Here is a 20,225-nt window from a genome sequence, read left to right on the forward strand (position 1 = left end):
TACACATATGTACAAACGTATATATGACAGCGACGAACATTTTGTATTTTTATGGTAACGGAGGATATAAAAATGAAATAGCATTTTCAATAAAATATTTTTTCTCCTGGCTTTTGTTAGCAGATTTTTTGTGAAGTTTTTTATTTTATTTTATTTATTTTATTTATTTATTTATTTTTTTTTTTTTTTTTTGAAACGTAGCCTCTCTTAGATTTATAAACAATTGTTTGACTGTCAACCATTAAATCTAGAATTTAAAATTTATATTTTTAAGGCACTCTTACACCTTTAAACGTGGATTTTCAAGAAATATATATTTTTTGAACTATCAGACGTCATCTCTTACCACTGTTCCGTATTTGTTGTGACAGTTTTCCACTTCTGAGTAATGGAATTTGTCATTCATTTGGAAAATATCCTGGCACTGGCTCGCTTGCCTGTTCATTTGTTAGCCAAAGCAAACAGATCCTTGTACGCAGACATCACAGCGATAAGTGCATCCATCGATCGAATTTCAACACTTAAAACGGTGATATTTTTATGACATCAACAGAGCTATTGATAGTTTTATTTACCAATGAAGAAATATAAAAACAACGTAGCGGTGGCTACTTGTTATCGGGTTAATCAATTGATTACAGCGAAGTTGAAAAAGCACGAACACAGGCACCTTTTTTAGAGACTAGGAGTGGATTTTTTAAAGAATATGTTCTAAAGCCAACCAACCATCAAAGGCGTGGATTTTTTAAACAATATTTTCTAAAGGACCAACCATCCAAGGCGTGGATTTTTTAAAGAATATTTTCTAAAGGACCAACTATCCAAGGCGTGGATTTTTTAAAGAATATTTTCTAAAGGACCAACCATCCAAGGCGTGGATTTTTTAAAGAATATTTTCTAAAGGACCAACCATCCAAGGCGTGGATTTTTTAAAGAATATTTTCTAAAGGACCAACCATCCAAGGCGTGGATTTTTTAAAGAATATTTTCTAAAGGACCAACCATCCAAGGCGTGGATTTTTTAAAGAATATTTTCTAAAGCCAACCAACCATCCAAGGCGTGGATTTTTTAAAGAATATTTTCTAAAGCCAACCAACCAACCATCAAAGGCGTGGATTTTTTAAAGAATATTTTCTAAAGCCAACCAACCATCCAAGGCGTGGATTTTTTAAAGAATATTTTCTAAAGCCAACCAACCATCCAAGGCGTGGATTTTTTAAAGAATATTTTCTAAAGGACCAACCATCCAAGGCGTGGATTTTTTAAAGAATATTTTCTAAAGGACCAACCATCCAAGGCGTGGATTTTTTAAAGAATATTTTCTAAAGGACCAACCATCCAAGGCGTGGATTTTTTAAAGAATATTTTCTAAAGGACCAACCATCCAAGGCGTGGATTTTTTAAAGAATATTTTCTAAAGGACCAACCATCCAAGGCGTGGATTTTTTAAAGAATATTTTCTAAAGGACCAACCATCCAAGGCGTGGATTTTTTAAAGAATATTTTCTAAAGGACCAACCATCCAAGGCGTGGATTTTTTAAAGAATATTTTCTAAAGGACCAACCATCCAAGGCGTGGATTTTTTAAAGAATATTTTCTAAAGGACCAACCATCCAAGGCGTGGATTTTTTAAAGAATATTTTCTAAAGGACCAACCATCCAAGGCGTGGATTTTTTAAAGAATATTTTCTAAAGGACCAACCATCCAAGGCGTGGATTTTTTAAAGAATATTTTCTAAAGGACCAACCATCCAAGGCGTGGATTTTTTAAAGAATATTTTCTAAAGGACCAACCATCCAAGGCGTGGATTTTTTAAAGAATATTTTCTAAAGGACCAACCATCCAAGGCGTGGATTTTTTAAAGAATATTTTCTAAAGGACCAACCATCCAAGGCGTGGATTTTTTAAAGAATATTTTCTAAAGGACAAAGGCGTGGATTTTTTAAAGAATATTTTCTAAAGGACCAACCATCCAAGGCGTGGATTTTTTAAAGAATATTTTCTAAAGGATCAATCAACCAACCAAGGCGTGGATTTTTTAAAGAATATTTTCTAAAGGACCAACCATCCAAGGCGTGGATTTTTTAAAGAATATTTTCTAAAGGACCAACCATCCAAGGCGTGGATTTTTTAAAGAATATTTTCTAAAGGACCAACCATTCAAGGCTCGGTTTTCAAACAATAAAGGCGTGGATTTTTTAAAGAATATTTTCTAAAGGACCAACCAACTATCCAAGGCGTGGATTTTTTAAAGAATATTTTCTAAAGGACCAACCAACTATCCAAGGCGTGGATTTTTTAAAGAATATTTTCTAAAGGACCAACCATCCAAGGCGTGGATTTTTTAAAGAATATTTTCTAAAGGACCAACCATCCAAGGCGTGGATTTTTTAAAGAATATTTTCTAAAGGACCAGCCTGCCAGCAAGACGTGGATTTTTTAAAGAATATTTTCTAAAGGACCAACCATCCAAGGCGTGGATTTTTTAAAGAATATTTTCTAAAGGACCAACCATCCAAGGCGTGGATTTTTTAAGGAATATTTTCTAAAGCCAACCAACCATCCAAGGCGTGGATTTTTTAAAGAATATGTTCTAAAGCCAACCAACTATCCAAGGCTTGGATTTTTTAAGGAATATTTTCTAAAGCCAACCAACCATCCAAGGCGTGGATTTTTTAAAGAATATTTTCTAAAGGACCAACCATCCAAGGCGTGGATTTTTTAAAGAATATTTTCTAAAGGACCAACCATCCAAGGCGTGGATTTTTTAAAGAATATTTTCTAAAGGACCAACCATCCAAGGCGTGGATTTTTTAAAGAATATTTTCTAAAGGACCAACCATCCAAGGCGTGGATTTTTTAAAGAATATTTTCTAAAGAACCAACCATCCAAGGCGTGGATTTTTTAAAGAATATTTTCTAAAGGACCAACCATCCAAGGCGTGGATTTTTTAAAGAATATTTTCTAAAGGACCAACCATCCAAGGCGTGGATTTTTTAAAGAATATTTTCTAAAGGACCAACCATCCAAGGCGTGGATTTTTTAAAGAATATTTTCTAAAGGACCAACCATCCAAGGCGTGGATTTTTTAAAGAATATTTTCTAAAGGACCAACCATCCAAGGCGTGGATTTTTTAAAGAATATTTTCTAAAGGACCAACCATCCAAGGCGTGGATTTTTTAAAGAATATTTTCTAAAGGACCAACCATCCAAGGCGTGGATTTTTTAAAGAATATTTTCTAAAGGACCAACCATCCAAGGCGTGGATTTTTTAAAGAATATTTTCTAAAGGACCAACCATCCAAGGCGTGGATTTTTTAAAGAATATTTTCTAAAGGACCAACCATCCAAGGCGTGGATTTTTTAAAGAATATTTTCTAAAGGACCAACCATCCAAGGCGTGGATTTTTTAAAGAATATTTTCTAAAGGACCAACCATCCAAGGCGTGGATTTTTTAAAGAATATTTTCTAAAGGACCAACCATCCAAGGCGTGGATTTTTTAAAGAATATTTTCTAAAGGACCAACCATCCAAGGCGTGGATTTTTTAAAGAATATTTTCTAAAGGACCAACCATCCAAGGCGTGGATTTTTTAAAGAATATTTTCTAAAGGACCAACCATCCAAGGCGTGGATTTTTTAAAGAATATTTTCTAAAGGACCAACCATCCAAGGCGTGGATTTTTTAAAGAATATTTTCTAAAGGACCAACCATCCAAGGCGTGGATTTTTTAAAGAATATTTTCTAAAGGACCAACCATCCAAGGCGTGGATTTTTTAAAGAATATTTTCTAAAGGACCAACCATCCAAGGCGTGGATTTTTTAAAGAATATTTTCTAAAGGACCAACCATCCAAGGCGTGGATTTTTTAAAGAATATTTTCTAAAGGACCAACCATCCAAGGCGTGGATTTTTTAAAGAATATTTTCTAAAGGACCAGTCTGTCAGCAAGACGTGGATTTTTTAAAGAATATTTTCTAAAGGACCAACCATCCAAGGCGTGGATTTTTTAAAGAATATTTTCTAAAGGACCAACCATCCAAGGCGTGGATTTTTTAAAGAATATTTTCTAAAGGACCAACCATCCAAGGCGTGGATTTTTTAAAGAATATTTTCTAAAGGACCAACCATCCAAGGCGTGGATTTTTTAAAGAATATTTTCTAAAGGACCAACCATCCAAGGCGTGGATTTTTTAAAGAATATTTTCTAAAGGACCAACCATCCAAGGCGTGGATTTTTTAAAGAATATTTTCTAAAGGACCAACCATCCAAGGCGTGGATTTTTTAAAGAATATTTTCTAAAGGACCAACCATCCAAGGCGTGGATTTTTTAAAGAATATTTTCTAAAGGACCAACCAACTATCCAAGGCGTGGATTTTTTAAAGAATATTTTCTAAAGGACCAACCATCCAAGGCGTGGATTTTTTAAAGAATATTTTCTAAAGGACCAACCATCCAAGGCGTGGATTTTTTAAAGAATATTTTCTAAAGGACCAACCATCCAAGGCGTGGATTTTTTAAAGAATATTTTCTAAAGGACCAACCATCCAAGGCGTGGATTTTTTAAAGAATATTTTCTAAAGGACCAACCATCCAAGGCGTGGATTTTTTAAAGAATATTTTCTAAAGACAACCAACCATCCAAGGCGTGGATTTTTTAAAGAATATTTTCTAAAGCCAACCAACCATCCAAGGCGTGGATTTTTTAAAGAATATTTTCTAAAGCCAACCAACCATCCAAGGCGTGGATTTTTTAAAGAATATTTTCTAAAGCCAACCAACCATCCAAGGCGTGGATTTTTTAAAGAATATTTTCTAAAGCCAACCAACCATCCAAGGCGTGGATTTTTTAAAGAATATTTTCTAAAGCCAACCAACCATCCAAGGCGTGGATTTTTTAAAGAATATTTTCTAAAGCCAACCAACCAACCATCCAAGGCGTGGATTTTTTAAAGAATATTTTCTAAAGCCAACCAACCATCCAAGGCGTGGATTTTTTAAAGAATATTTTCTAAAGCCAACCAACCATCCAAGGCGTGGATTTTTTAAAGAATATTTTCTAAAGCCAACCAACCATCCAAGGCGTGGATTTTTTAAAGAATATTTTCTAAAGCCAACCAACCATCCAAGGCGTGGATTTTTTAAAGAATATTTTCTAAAGCCAACCAACCATCCAAGGCGTGGATTTTTTAAAGAATATTTTCTAAAGCCAACCAACCATCCAAGGCGTGGATTTTTTAAAGAATATTTTCTAAAGCCAACCAACCATCCAAGGCGTGGATTTTTTTTAAAGAATATTTTTTAAAGCCAACCAACCATCCAAGGCGTGGATTTTTTAAAGAATATTTTCTAAAGCCAACCAACCATCCAAGGCGTGGATTTTTTAAAGAATATTTTCTAAAGCCAACCAACCATCCAAGGCGTGGATTTTTTAAGGAATATTTTCTAAAGCCAACCAACCATCCAAGGCGTGGATTTTTTAAAGAATATTTTCTAAAGCCAACCAACCATCCAAGGCGTGGATTTTTTAAAGAATATTTTCTAAAGCCAACCAACCATCCAAGGCGTGGATTTTTTAAAGAATATTTTCTAAAGCCAACCAACCATCCAAGGCGTGGATTTTTTAAAGAATATTTTCTAAAGCCAACCAACCATCCAAGGCGTGGATTTTTTAAAGAATATTTTCTAAAGCCAACCAACCATCCAAGGCGTGGATTTTTTACAGAATATTTTCTAAAGCCAACCAACCATCCAACCATATTTTCTGAAGGATATTTTCCAAGGCGTGGATTTTTTACAGAATATTTTCTAAAGCCAACCAACCATCCAAGGCGTGGATTTTTTAAAGAATATTTTCTAAAGCCAACCAACCATCCAAGGCGTGGATTTTTTAAAGAATATTTTCTAAAGCCAACCAACCATCCAAGGCGTGGATTTTTTTTAAAGAATATTTTCTAAAGCCAACCAACCATCCAAGGCGTGGATTTTTAAAGAATATTTTCTAAAGGACCAACCATCCAAGGCGTGGATTTTTTTAAAGAATATTTTTTAAAGCCAACCAACCATCCAAGGCGTGGATTTTTTACAGAATATTAAAGAATATTTTTTATATTTGTTGATGGCCGCACAGCCATCAAGCCGTACGTGGGTACCACACCGATGGACACCGATGACGACCTCATCGAGTTGGACCTGTAGTCATCGGCGTCCTCCCATCTCATAAAGGGGAACATAATCGATTTCCGCCCATCACTAATCACTCTTGTAAAAGTAGTGCAACAAAAAAGATCGTCCTGATCCTTATTTTTGCAATGTTTCGTAGGATGGCGCAGAAGGACAGGGAGTATGCGGTGCGGGTGCACAGATATTGCTTGAATTGCCTTGGGAGGGAGCACCTGGTACGCAATTGTAATGCAATAGGCAATTGCAGGATATGTCGGGAACGGCACCACACGCTATTGCATCCCAACAACCAGCGGCAGTTCGACAATAATCAACCGCAGCAGACCAAAGGCAATCTCCCACAGCGGAACAACAACAACAACAGGTTCACTCATCGGAACAGCAACCCCCCTCAGAGGCCCAACAACAACAAGCCCCCTCAGAGGCCCAACAACAACCCCCCTCAGAGGCCCAACAACAACAAGCCCCCTCAGAGGCCCAACAACAACACCCCTCAGAGGCCCAACAACAACAAGCCCCCTCAGAGGCCCAACAACAACGCCCCTCAGAGGCCCAACAACACCACTCAGAGGCCCAACAACAACACCCCTCAGAAGCCCAACAACAACAACAACCCCCCTCAGAGGCCAAACAACAACAAGCCCCCGCAACGATCAAAAAACGCAACCCCCAAGAAGGCCGAAACCCAACAAAAATCTTCCGTAGCGGATCGGCTAAAGATCCCAAAACAGGAGCCTACAGAAAGCATAGAGTCACGGGAGACCAATAGGTTGCTGAAGGAAATTGCGGACCAAATGAAGGTCCTGGCAGCGGCAGTTAAGGTTGCACCAGTGCAAGGGGCGGAGGATGTTGATGGCCGCACAGCCATCAAGCCGTACGTGGGTACCACACCGATGGACACCGATGACGACCTCATCGAGTTGGACCTCATCTCATAAAGGGGAACATAATCGATTTCCGCCCATCACTAATCACTCTTGTAAAAGTAGTGCAACAAAAAAGATCGTCCTGATCCTTATTTTTGAAACCCACAAATACCCAAATCAAAACCCAATAAATCTGTCGCCCGGCAGTATTGTATAATTAAAACAGTGAATTATTTTCTCCTTTTTATTTATTTGTGCGTACCATCACGTGAGTATAAAGCGTATACTTGTGGTGTTGTCCGTATATTTTGTATGTGTTGTAGTTGTTGCTTTTGCCGGCAACTCATAATCCTAAGGCTCTAAATTCGTCTGAATTTAGACTTCACAACAGATCCTACGTCCTTGTGGGAATCTGTACAATATTTAAAGAATATTTTCTAAAGGACCAACCATCCAAGGCGTGGATTTTTTAAAGAATATTTTCTAAAGCCAACCAAACATCCAAGGCGTGGATTTTTTAAAGAATATTTTCTAAGGGACCAACCTTCCAAGGCGTGGATTTTTTAAAGAATATTTTCTAAAGCCAACCAACCATCAAAGGCGTGGATTTTTTAAAGAATATTTTCTAAAGGACCAACCATCCAAGGCGTGGATTTTTTAAAGAATATTTTCTAAAGGACCAACCATCCAAGGCGTGGATTTTTTAAAGAATATTTTCTAAAGGACCAACCATCCAAGGCGTGGATTTTTTAAAGAATATTTTCTAAGGGACCAACCATCCAAGGCGTGGATTTTTTAAAGAATATTTTCTAAAGCCAACCAACCATCCAAGGCGTGGATTTTTTAAAGAATATTTTCTAAAGGACCAACCATCCAAGGCGTGTATTTTTTTAAGAATATTTTCTAAAGCCAACCATCCATCCAAGGCGTGGATTTTTTTAAGAATATTTTCTAAAGGACCAACCATCCAAGGCGTGGATTTTTTAAAGAATATTTTCTAAAGGACCAACCATCCAAGGCGTGGATTTTTTAAAGAATATTTTCTAAAGGACCAACCATCCAAAGCGTGGATTTCTTAAAGAATATTTTCTAAAGGACCAACCATCCGTGGACCAACCAGGCGTGGATTTTTTAAAGAATATTTTCTAAGGGACCAACCATCCAAGGCGTGGATTTTTTAAAGAATATTTTCTAAAGGACCAACCATCCAAGGCGTGGATTTTTTATAGAATATTTTCTAAAGGACCAACCATCCAAGGCGTGGATTTTTTAAAGAATATTTTCTAAAGCCAACCAACCATCCAAGGCGTGGATTTTTTAAAGAATATTTTCTAAAGGACCAACCATCCAAGGCGTGGATTTTTTTAAGAATATTTTCTAAAGCCAACCATCCATCCAAGGCGTGGATTTTTTTAAGAATATTTTCTAAAGCCAACCAACCAACCATCCAAGGCGTGGATTTTTTAAAGAATATTTTCTAAAGCCAACCAACCAACCATCCAAGGCGTGGATTTTTTAAAGAATATTTTCTAAAGCCAAACAACCATCCCAGGCGTGGATTTTTTAAAGAATATTTTCTAAAGCCAACCAACCATCCAAGGCGTGGATTTTTTAAAGAATATTTTCTAAAGCCAACCAACCATCCAAGGCGTGGATTTTTTAAAGAATATTTTCTAAAGCCAACCAACCATCCAAGGCGTGGATTTTTTAAAGAATATTTTCTAAAGGACCAACCATCCCTGTAATTATTAAGTTATTATATATTTCAAAGGAAGCCATTATTATGTCGCACTTGTTATTATAGTAGTTTCCTTAATAAAACCCCCATTATCAATCTCGACATCTTCATTATTGCTGCGACGCTTAAACAATTGCTTCCATTATGGCAAATAAATTGAGTTAACAGTGTTCGCTTAATGTGATTTTAATATCCATTAACCTAAAATATCCATCTTTTGGACCATTCGCCGATCGATTAATTTTACACAAAAGCAAAGATATCTGTTCGAATCCTTCGAACCGAGGCTATGAACAATATGACATCCTGTATTGTCGGTTGGTTGCATTGATTGCCTGCGTAGCGACACATTAAAGCTGAAACGTCAAAATTGCAGTTTCTTCTCGGCTATGGTGACTGAGTTGTAATTGGAAACCTGATGCGTGAATAGCAGCATCAACAATCACCGGTTGAAATTACATCCTTCTTTGCATGGCCATTATTAACAATAATTTAGTCATCAATTGTGACGTTAACGTGTCAAGCGAACACATACAAATACACGCACACCGACACCCACACTCTGACAAATATTGTCAATGACAACATATTAATGATATTGTTATTGTTGTTATTTATATTGATACCATTGCGATGACAATATCTGAGAGTATGAAAGAATGGATGCTAAATGCATCCATCCTTCATGTGTGCTGACAGTTGCAGGTAGTTATCATGACATTGTATATCCGCAGAGACAAACATGCCAATATTTGAGTGGGGGAAAATTGATACATTAACTAATTGAAAATCATTATTTTGAGAAAAATTAAAATTTAAATAATATTGAAAGCGTTGAAAATAAAAACATAATTTAAATTGATGCTGAAGTTCTTGTGTAATTATGGAGGGTAAAGTATAGAGGAAATTATCAACGAGATTAATTATGACACATTTTTATACCCTCAACCATAGTGTGAAGGGTATCGAAACAATAATTTCCGACCAATCACTCTAGTGTCTAAACGACTTGAGATATATCGTCAAAATTTTGCATAGAATCGACTTTTGTCTGCAGGCAGGTCAAGTTCGAAGATGGGATATATCGGCATAACTCCCATATAAGGCTACCACCCAATTCTCGGTATTTTGGGGTTCTTGAGCGCGTTTTCCAACCGAATTCACTGATATTTTGTACATTGGTTTCTTATTGGGTACCAAATATCTCCACTAAAAATTATAAATATGGGTCCACTTTTTCTGATAGCCCCCATATAACGATACCCCTAAGTTTCAGTATTTTGGGGGTTCTGGTCGTATTTTACTATATTATTTATACCCCTCAATCAAAAAAATCTTTTACAAATGAAATTTAATAATTTATGACATTTGATTTGAAGGAGAGGAATTCAGGCGGAGGAGGTTGCCATAGGACAACAAGTGATGGTGACACTATTTTCTTCTCTGTTTGTTTGTCATAACATTTTTCTTGTCGGGGATATATCACACACCCACACAGCCACACACACAGTAATCCTAAGTAAAATGAATTCAATGAAGTACCGTAAATCGATGCGAATCAATGAGACATGTCGGCAACAATTTATCCTCAGCCTTTATTCAAAAAAAATTGAAATGATTGAGAGAGCGGCGCTCAGAAACGAATGTCAAGGTTATATAGATTTGCAAATGCTGGTATTTTATTTGAACTTTGAGAGGACATACTATGTGGCAGAAGGGTCTATATGTATAATATTGGCATTTATAGTATACCCTACACAACTATATTGTCAGGGTATTATAGCTTTGTGTAACCCTAAGAGTTTGTAACACCACAAAATATTGGCTCTAGACCCACATTTTAATATACCGATCGTCACATCCCTACTAGCTGAGTTGATCTAGACATGTGTGTCCATCCGTCCTTCTGTCCATTATAATTTGTTAAAACAATACAGGCCATAGTTTTGGACCAATCACGAAATTTTGCATGCAAAATGGTTCTGGCCAAAAAAAGGACGCCTATTTGTTTTGGTAAAGATCAGTTTATATTTAGGGGCCAAAATGGCCAAAAAAAACTTTACATTTGTTTGTTTTTCTGGTCACTCTGATAGACAGAATTTTGACCTGAACATAACGAAATTTTACACAGAGAAATGGAGTAAGCATGACTGCTTTCATGAAGATCGGTCAGTTTTTAGCGGTCAAAGGGTCCTAGATTTTTGTGTGAAAAATTACAAAATTTGTATTCTGGGGACTAAATACTAGCTTGGGGAAAAAAAGTTCATTATTTTTTTTCGGCAGATGGCTGTAAAAATATCGATCAAACAATTTCAGATATATGCTCGTTGGAAGGGTGACATTTCGCAGTAAAAAAAATATTTTGTTGTTTTTAGTTTGGTACATTCAGTTGTGAGTTACAGGGTGTTAAAAATGGAAGTGAACCTTTAAACACTTTTTCCTTTCAAGCCTCATAATTTTTTTTTATTTTCTAATTTTTTGGTTTCTTATGAATTATAACTAATACATAGGTGCAAATGTAACCTTTACTTTGATTATACATATGGCATACTTTAAGTTCGATTTAAATATTTTATTACTGTTTTACTGGACCAAGATGGAATTCAAGCGTGATAGTGTGATCTATTTATATTTGGCTGGAAAAAAAACAAGTGGCTATCGTAGGAGCATTTCAGCATTTACATGTGAATATATCTGTTGTTTCTCGTACCATCGCTCGTTACCGTGATACTGAACCTATCACAATATTCCATTCGGCAAATATTGAAAAATTAGCTCGGGGTAAAGCCATTGAAAATCCAAAAAGTGCAAGAACTTACACTAAGAGTTGCTTCGCTTGGCCGAAAGTGGTGAATTGCGGAATTTGGTTTTCTCCGATGAGAAAGCATTCGTTGTCTAGCAGTTTGTAAGCAAACAAAATGATCGTGTTTACTTGCCAAAGACGTCTGCTGACAATGTGCCCATTCGGTTGCCCACCAGAACTCAAGCGCTAGCCATGAAGATGGTGTGGACCGCCATAACAGCCAAAGATCGATCTCCACTCGTATTAATCGACCGTGGCATTAGAATAAATGCCGAATATCATCTCGAAAATATTCTGGAGGGTGTATTAAAGGCTTGGTCACGCAAAGATTTTGGCCGCAGACCTTGGACATTCCAATAGGACTCAGCACCATCGCACACAGCACGCTCCACACAAGAATGATTACAAAATGAGGTTCCTCGCTACATTTCCAGCGCACAATGGCTACCAAAATCTCCGGATACCAATCCGTTGGACTATTGTGTCTGGAGTATTTTGGAAAGCAAGGTTGGCACTAAAAATACCCAAGTATCGATCACATCAAGCAATCTCTTCGCCGGGAATGAGCCAAAATACCGCAGAGCAACATTCGGGAAGCGAGTTACGGTTTCATTGACCGTTTGAAGACCATAATTGGTGCCAAAGGTGGCCTATTCGAACAAATCTAAAACTTATAGTAAAATTTGATGCTGATTTCGACATTTTTGCTTAAAAAATGTAGAAATTATGGGGTTTGACTTTGTTGCACTTTTTTATTTCATCCTGTGTGTTCTCGATTGGATTCTGGTCGGAAGTTTGAATATTTTTTTTTTTTATTTTAACCATTTTTAAGTATATCGATTTTAATGATCTGACGCGTTGCCCTGCTGAAAAACGAGTCCTTCATTGTTGCTGCTTCCCCAAAATGGAAATAATTTGTCTTCCAAGACTTTAACGTACTCCATTAAATTAATCCGACAACTAGGAAATGCCAAATCGAGCATTCCGTCGCTAAAAAATGCTCCCAAGACCTTTAACGAACCTCCACCGAAATTTCGTTTCGAGAAATATGGTGTTATGGTAGATTCCGTTCAGAAATTTTTTATGTTAAAGATGCACCCCGCACATGTAGGCCGGTCGTTGAAAATGTCGATAAAATCGGACAAATGATCGAGAAATACCTTTAAAATGGAAACAAATCATACGGTGCATATTTGGCCCAAATAGGACATTTCGAAGCATATTAAATAAAATCCTATAGTTCAAATTCAAATATGTAATGAATTTCTTTTTCCAGAAATTACTATTTACTTCTGAATGACATAGACCCGAAGAAAATGATAATAAATCCAAGAGGAGTTATTCACCTTTAAATTGATACAAATTATAATGTTGTTTGTGCTCAAAAGTCGGAGTTCCGGTATGGTCAAGGATGACGTCTATAATTTTCGGTAGTGTTGAGATGATATTTAGGGAGTGCAATGATCTAAAAACATTATTTTTGTCAGAATTTCCAGCCGCTTTTCACGACGAAGGGGACCGAATCAAATACTTAGAACGTTTGTTTAGATGGTGATCGGCCAATATTCCGAGGATCAAATCAACGAAAACCTAAAGTCACCAATTTGTTTTATGGCGAAAATATTCACCTCGGGAAACAAGATTTGGAAAATATGCCAGGGTTAGAAGATGGTGTTGTTGACCTGTAATGGTTCAAGAGGGTGTAAATATCGCGAAATATTGATCTGACTCGTAATTTAGAAAAGCAGAAAGTTAGATTTTTGTGGTAGTTGTGTAAAGTCTTATATGGTCGGCTCCGTGCGACTATATCTTTCACCACAGGGTATTATGTCTATATGCATATATTTGTAACATTCAAAAGGAAACGAGATTGACACATGTTTCCTGTTGAACATATGCATAGAATCACTTTCTGAGTCTATTTATGCATGTTCGTCCATAAGCCCGTCTTTTGATGTTAAATTATAAACAAAGAACAGATCACAATTATAATCCGATTTAGATAAAATTTGGTATAGCTCATTGGTTTGACCCAAGGACAAACCCTATTGAAATGGGTAAAACTCGGATTTCAGATTTAGATATAGCTCCCATATATATTCTCGTCTGATTTAAGGTAAATGGTGCACCAAAGTCAGTATATATCTAAATAAATTTGACACAGCGTACTTAATTAAGGCTAGATTGATGTGTGGAAAGTTTCGTGAAAATCGGTTCAGATTTAGATATATCTCCCATATATATCTTCGTCCGATTTAAAGTAAATTGTGTACCAAAGTCCCTATATATCTTTTGATTTGCACGAAATTTGACATGGCGTACCAAATTAGGTCTAAAATGATGTGTGCAAAGTTTCGTGAAAATCGGTTCAGATTTAGATATAGCTCTAATATATAACTTCGCCCGATTTTAGGTAAATAGTCCATTAAAATTCCTGGAAATCTCTTGATTTGCACGAAATTTGGCACAGCGTAATGTATAAGTTCTAGAATGATGTCTGTCAAGTTTCGTGAAAATCGGTTCATTTTTAGATATAGTTCCCATATATACCTTCGTCTTATTTGAGGTAAATTGTGCACCAAAGTCCCTATATAGCTTACTCAATTGAGTCTAGAATGATGTGTCGTAAGTTTCGGAAAAAACGGTTCAGATTTCGATGCACCAAACCTTAATGGTGCACCAAACTCATAATGTTTGTCCGATTAACACGAAATTTTGCACAACGTATCAAATTGAGACTTGAATTTCGTAATTGTGATTTGTTGAAATTGGTACAGATGCAGCCATATCTTCCATATGTATTTCGAACTTAAATTTTGAACAGTGTGGCGTACCGAACAGCGTGTATGAATTTTACTATAAATCGTTGTCCATAAATTAGTCCCATGGTACAGGACATAGGATACAGAAAGGCATGTTTTAGTCAGTTAACATATAAATACAGATTTCATATTAAATTTTGTTTAATTTCATGTCAAAAGTCCTTCAAAAAAGCGACATCTGTTAGGATGCGTCTTCTAAATATGCCCAAAGTTGTGAAGGGTATAATATAGTCGGCGCAGCCCGACTTTACTACTTTCCTTACTGGTTAATGTATATTATTGTGCTTCTTTCTTCAGATTTTATTATTATCCAGCTCGAAAGACCACTGTTTGAGAAGTACACTGATTAGATGTTAAATGGCTTCTGATTTTACTGAAAATATAAATTCACTTACGTGCTAGACTGTCATAGAAATCTGTGCACTTATCACTAGAAATTCTTGATTACCCTTGCTGGGTGCATTATCAGTTGGGCATTACCATTATTATTGAAGCACCCCAGAAGCTCACACAAGCATTATCACTTACACACACTTATCTATAGAAATATATTTATGTTAGGCACTTAAATATTTTATGATCTATGATGCATCAAACTACGTATAATATATAAATCTATCAGATCGAAATGATTAGGTCCTACCAGATTAGAAGCTACCTCCATTTGTTAGTTCCGATGTGGAATCTGGACTCACTCACTGAAGTCATAGTTGGTAACCTCTTTAAATTGTCGTGAAATAACTTTCCGACATGAAATCAGACGAACTTAACTATAAACAAGTAAAAACTTTTTAAGTTCGGCTAGACCCAAGTTTTTTTAAACTCCCCCATGATGTATGCGGTTATGTCCTTATAAACAGTTTGCCTAGAGATTTTTATCCTGTAAGAAAGCGGAATACATAATTACAATTTGAAAATTCGATAAAGACTTTTGACATACCTCAAATAGGAAGAAAGCATTATATGAGTCGTTTATTTTGAAAGTGGTTTAAGTCAGTATTAGGTTCGGATACATATCTTGGTTTTGTAGAACAGTTTGCAGGGCACAAAGCCACAAACAAAATTAATACCACTTAACGATATTTTCGAAACAAATCAAACACTTAGGTAACTCAATATAAAAAAACCAGTAAGGAAAGTAGTAAAGTCGGACTGGGCCGACTATATGATACCCTTCACCACTTTGGGGATATTCTACATATGTTTCTTTACAGATGTCGTCTTATTGAAGGAACATTGACATGAAATTGAACGAACTTAAAAATGCGGTCTTTATATAAAAGTAAACCGACTAACATCAATCCTTACACATGCCATTTTGCAATCTACTCCATACTTTGTAAATATACTTTAAGCAAACTTCACTGTTTATGCTTCGCTGTTTAAAATGTAATATCAATCAAGCACCCATTGATTATTTGGTTTACAATCAACATAAATAGGTCGGAATTATATATGGAAGCTATTCTATATCTATATCTAAGCCGATTTCAAGGAAACTTGGCCGATATTAATTTCAGTACGTTTTGCCAATCGGCCTAGCTAGTAAATCTGAACGAATTTCAATAAAACTTGACACACGAAAGGTTATAGTAACTTCAGTACATTGTACAAAATTGTGTGCGGGTCGGCCAATCTTTGGTTCTTTTGTGCACAATTTACATTAAATCGGACGAAAATATATATTGGAGCTATATCTAAATCTGAACCGATTTGGAGACCCATTTACCTTAAATCGGACGAAAATATATATGGGAGCTATATATAAATCTGAACCGATTTCCTCGAAACTTGGCACACGTCATTCTTGACCTAATTCAGTACTTTATGCCAAACTTCGTGCAAATCGAAAGATATATAGGGACTTTGGAGACCGATTTACCTTAAATCGGACGAAAATACTTATGGGAGCTATATCTAAATCTGGACCGATTTCCACGAAACCTAGCACACATTATTCTGGACCTAATTCAATACTCTATGCCAAGTTTCGTGCAAATCGAATGATATATAAGGACTTTGGTACACCATTTACCTTAAATCGGAAGAAACTATATATTGGAGCTATATCCATATCGAAACTTGGCACACATCTTTCTGCACCTAATTCAGTACTCTGTGCCAAATCGAATGATATGTAGAGACTTTGGTGCACCATTTACCTCAAATCGGACGAAACTATCAGCCTTATTCTGGATATTCGCTGGGAGATATCTCGCATGTTAAAAATTTTTCGCTTTCACATTCTCGCCTTATTCTGAATGAATAGGGAGACGCAAAAAATGCGAGATGCGGATTCGAGTTTTCGAAAATGGTGGTTGAAAAAAAGATTCGTGTTGCCATATTGTAATTTAAGTTGTAATGTGTGTTGCCCCATTGTAATTTAATTGTGTAATATTTTTCAATATTTTATTTATTAATTTTAAAAAAATCGTACTTTTTATTGTTATTTAAACTTTATAACAATATATATATATATATATATATATATTATCTCCCCAAATTCTTAAAGTGGCCAGCTATGTTATGATTTGCTCCTACTCCTTTATTTCTTCCTTCAAATCATGCACACGATAATTTAAAACAATATATATATATATATATATATATATATATATATTTTTTTAGCTTTATTTTTGTTCTTTCATATTGTTATTTAAACTTTATAACAATATATATATATATATATATATTATCTCCCCAAATTCTTAAAGTGGCCAGCTATGTTATGATTTGCTCCTACTCCTTTATTTCTTCCTTCAAATCATGCACACGATAATTTAAAACAAATTATAGTCCCGTCAGATATATATATATATATATATATATATATTTGTAGCTTTATTTTTGTTCTTTCATACTTTTTATTTAAGTTTTTCCCTGTTAAGCGGCTCATTAGGCAAATTTGGTTTTTCCATAATTTTTAAAATTTTGTTTCTTGAGACAAAATATATGGGAGCTATATCTAAATCTGAACCGGTTTTTTCCAATTTCAATAGGGTTCGTCCGTGGGCCAAATAAGTGACTTGTGCCAAATTTCATCTAAGTCGGATCATAAATGCGACCTGTACTTTGTTTACAATTTATTATCTACAGACGGACGGACGGACTTGCATAAATCGACTCAGAAAGTGATTCTATGCATATTCTCAAAATGAACCATGTGTCTATCTCGTCCTTTTGACTGTTACAAACATATGCACAAAGACATAATACCCTGTACCACAGTGTGGTGAAGGGTATAATGACATAAACCACTTTCAAAATAAACGGCTCATATGTGTTCTATGTCCGTACATGGATATAAATTGTAAATGTTCTCAAAGATATTTTCCACATCCAACCAAAAAAAAACCCAAAATGGACCGTTATTGGTAATGTCTTTTTGGAATATTTGCCAATGTTCCAAATTATAGTCCCGTCAGATGAAAAATGTATCAGAAACCCTCAAACCGAAAATTTGATGTTTCGTCGTAGAGGCGGTGATTTGTTCTAAAAGTGGACCGATAAAAAAAAGATTTTTGGTAAGAAAAATTCCCACCCAATTAGAATTCCAACTGTCAAATTAAACTATTACCACATAAATAATATGTTTAAAATCCTTAAAATTGGCCGAAATTATTGATTTTTTGATGAGAAACGGGCCTTAAAAATCGTCAGAATATTGCAAATTACAGAGTACGCTTATACCAAAATATAGACCGTTATTGACAAATTGTTGTAGTTTTACCAGTTTTAACGTAGTTATTCTTCCTATTTGATTCATCCAGTTTCTTGTCTCCAGGGGCCCAATCAGCGCAGTCGAAATCGAGTACTTCGCCATCGTAATGTAGTTCATGCGGATCACCGCACAGGAAGGAACAAGAAATTGGTGAAAATTTAAGTAGGGGAGACTGGGGCACCTTCGGCACTTTTTTTTAGAGCTCTATATCTCAGTACTTATTCAACATATATAACTACTTTATGGCTGATTATTGTCCTCGGACACTTAATTATAAAAAATAGTACCAAAAAGATGTAAAAAATAGTATTAGTTAAAAAATTTTACAGTTTTGTAAAAAAAGTCAAATTCGCCGAATGTGCCCCAGCCCGGGGTAGCTTCGGCATTTTATGGGGCACATTCGGCACCATAGTCATAGCCGGGTAATTGTCATCGCTATCAGTCTGGTTGAAATTCTGATCCTCTAAAGGCTCTATTTGGTTTTAATACGCCACACAATGTTTGAATTATAGGACTTTAATTTCTAGCGGCGGACGTTTACATCTCAAGGTCGCACACACCATCAGAAATAGGGGGTTTCTATCGCATTTTCGTCAATACAAGCACGTTTGATCTTATATATGAAATTTCAGACCATATTAAAGGATTAGTTTTAAAGACAAACTCAAAAACATTTTAAGGAAATAATATTGCACAATCTGTATATGGCCGAATGTGCCCCACTTTAAAATGCCGAATGTACCCCGAATGTACTTTTTATAGTTTTTTTCATTTTTTTCGATCAGTTTAGTAAAAACATTATATTTTTAAATATTTGTATAATAATACACATCATAGTTAACCACTTTCTAATAATATTGTCTTAAAAATTTAAAAAGTTTTATACACGAAATACTTACGAAATGGAATTGAAATATTACAGAAACATCTATAAAAATACAAAAACCCATGTATCTAAATAAGCTTATTAGCTACAAATTTCAAACTTTGTGTCAGTTATTTATTTCGATATTCGATACCTATGTATCGAAACTAGTGATGTACGGTGAGAGCTTCATATCGAAAACGCGATTGCCGAAGGTGCCCCGATGCCGAAGGTGCCCCAGTCTCCCCTACTTTGGCAAAATCCATTTAAGAAAATATATAATTCTTACATTTAGGGACACGGATCAAAAAATGAACGCTCAGTAGACGCTTACTACAACAAACTGGAGCATCCAAAGTTAGCCATTAAATATCCAAAATTTGTGGCGCAAATCGACAAAACAAACTAAATTCCTTATTAATAAAATTCCAAATTCCTTATAAATAAATAAAAACTTTTGGATTCATAATATATTTGTACACATATATTTTAACACACAAAAACGATATACATTTCTTAGAAATAACATATTTTGATCACAAAAACTCATATTGACATTCTCTTTCGCTTACATTTTGTTATTACTTTGTTTAGTTTGTTTGTATAAAGTTTCGAGTTCGTGTTCGCCCTGATGGGTTAGAGATGTGGACGGGTTGAGGACCATAGCCCAGAGACCGCTAACTAACCGGAAGGTCCCCTTTAGCACAGCCTAACAGGGAGTCGTAACATACGAAACAGAACTCGATGACGAATTCGGTGATTTGGCTCCAGGACTTGTCTCCAAATTAAGAAACTCAGCTGCATCCAATGGCTGCAACCATAGATCTTCTGTAGTAAATTTGGTAGGCTTGGCAATTGAATAATTCTGAACGTTGTCATCAATCCACCCAAAATTTAATTGTTTCAAAACGACTCTTGTTTTTTAGGCTGACGTTCCTCAGCTGCGCTGGGTAGGGTTAAGCTCCGAGGATTGCATTCTCTATGTAATGATTTAACTCGTCGACAACTGCATCAGTGTGAATACTATTCAGACCTGCTCGATATGTGACTTGATCTAGAGGCTCCATTTTATAACATTGGACCTCTAGTACAGACAGTTTCCACAGTCCATGTGGTGGACAATGCGGCCGAAGTTTTCGTGGCGGGATATTTTCATATTCCTCGCATGTAAGAGATCTGCTAACCTTACACATATATCCTCAACGATAGAACCCGACGT

The 20,225-nt window shown here is 35.7% G+C and overlaps 1 protein-coding gene across 1 annotated transcript; it reads left to right on the plus strand.

Moving 5' to 3' along the window:
- Positions 1-6,514: 6,514 nt before the first annotated feature.
- On the plus strand, positions 6,515-6,960 carry LOC133322990 (uncharacterized; the record flags this gene model as incomplete). Its single annotated transcript, XM_061531941.1, has 1 exon — positions 6,515-6,960. A coding segment is annotated over one exon (446 nt), but the record flags the coding sequence as incomplete, so codon positions are not given.
- Between the last annotated feature and the right edge of the window lie 13,265 nt (positions 6,961-20,225).

Source organism: Musca vetustissima, unplaced genomic scaffold (genome assembly GCF_032173495.1).
Source record: "Musca vetustissima isolate MV318-11 ecotype Yass unplaced genomic scaffold, APGP_CSIRO_Mvet_v1 utg47764, whole genome shotgun sequence".
NCBI classification, from domain to species: domain Eukaryota; kingdom Metazoa; phylum Arthropoda; class Insecta; order Diptera; family Muscidae; genus Musca; species Musca vetustissima.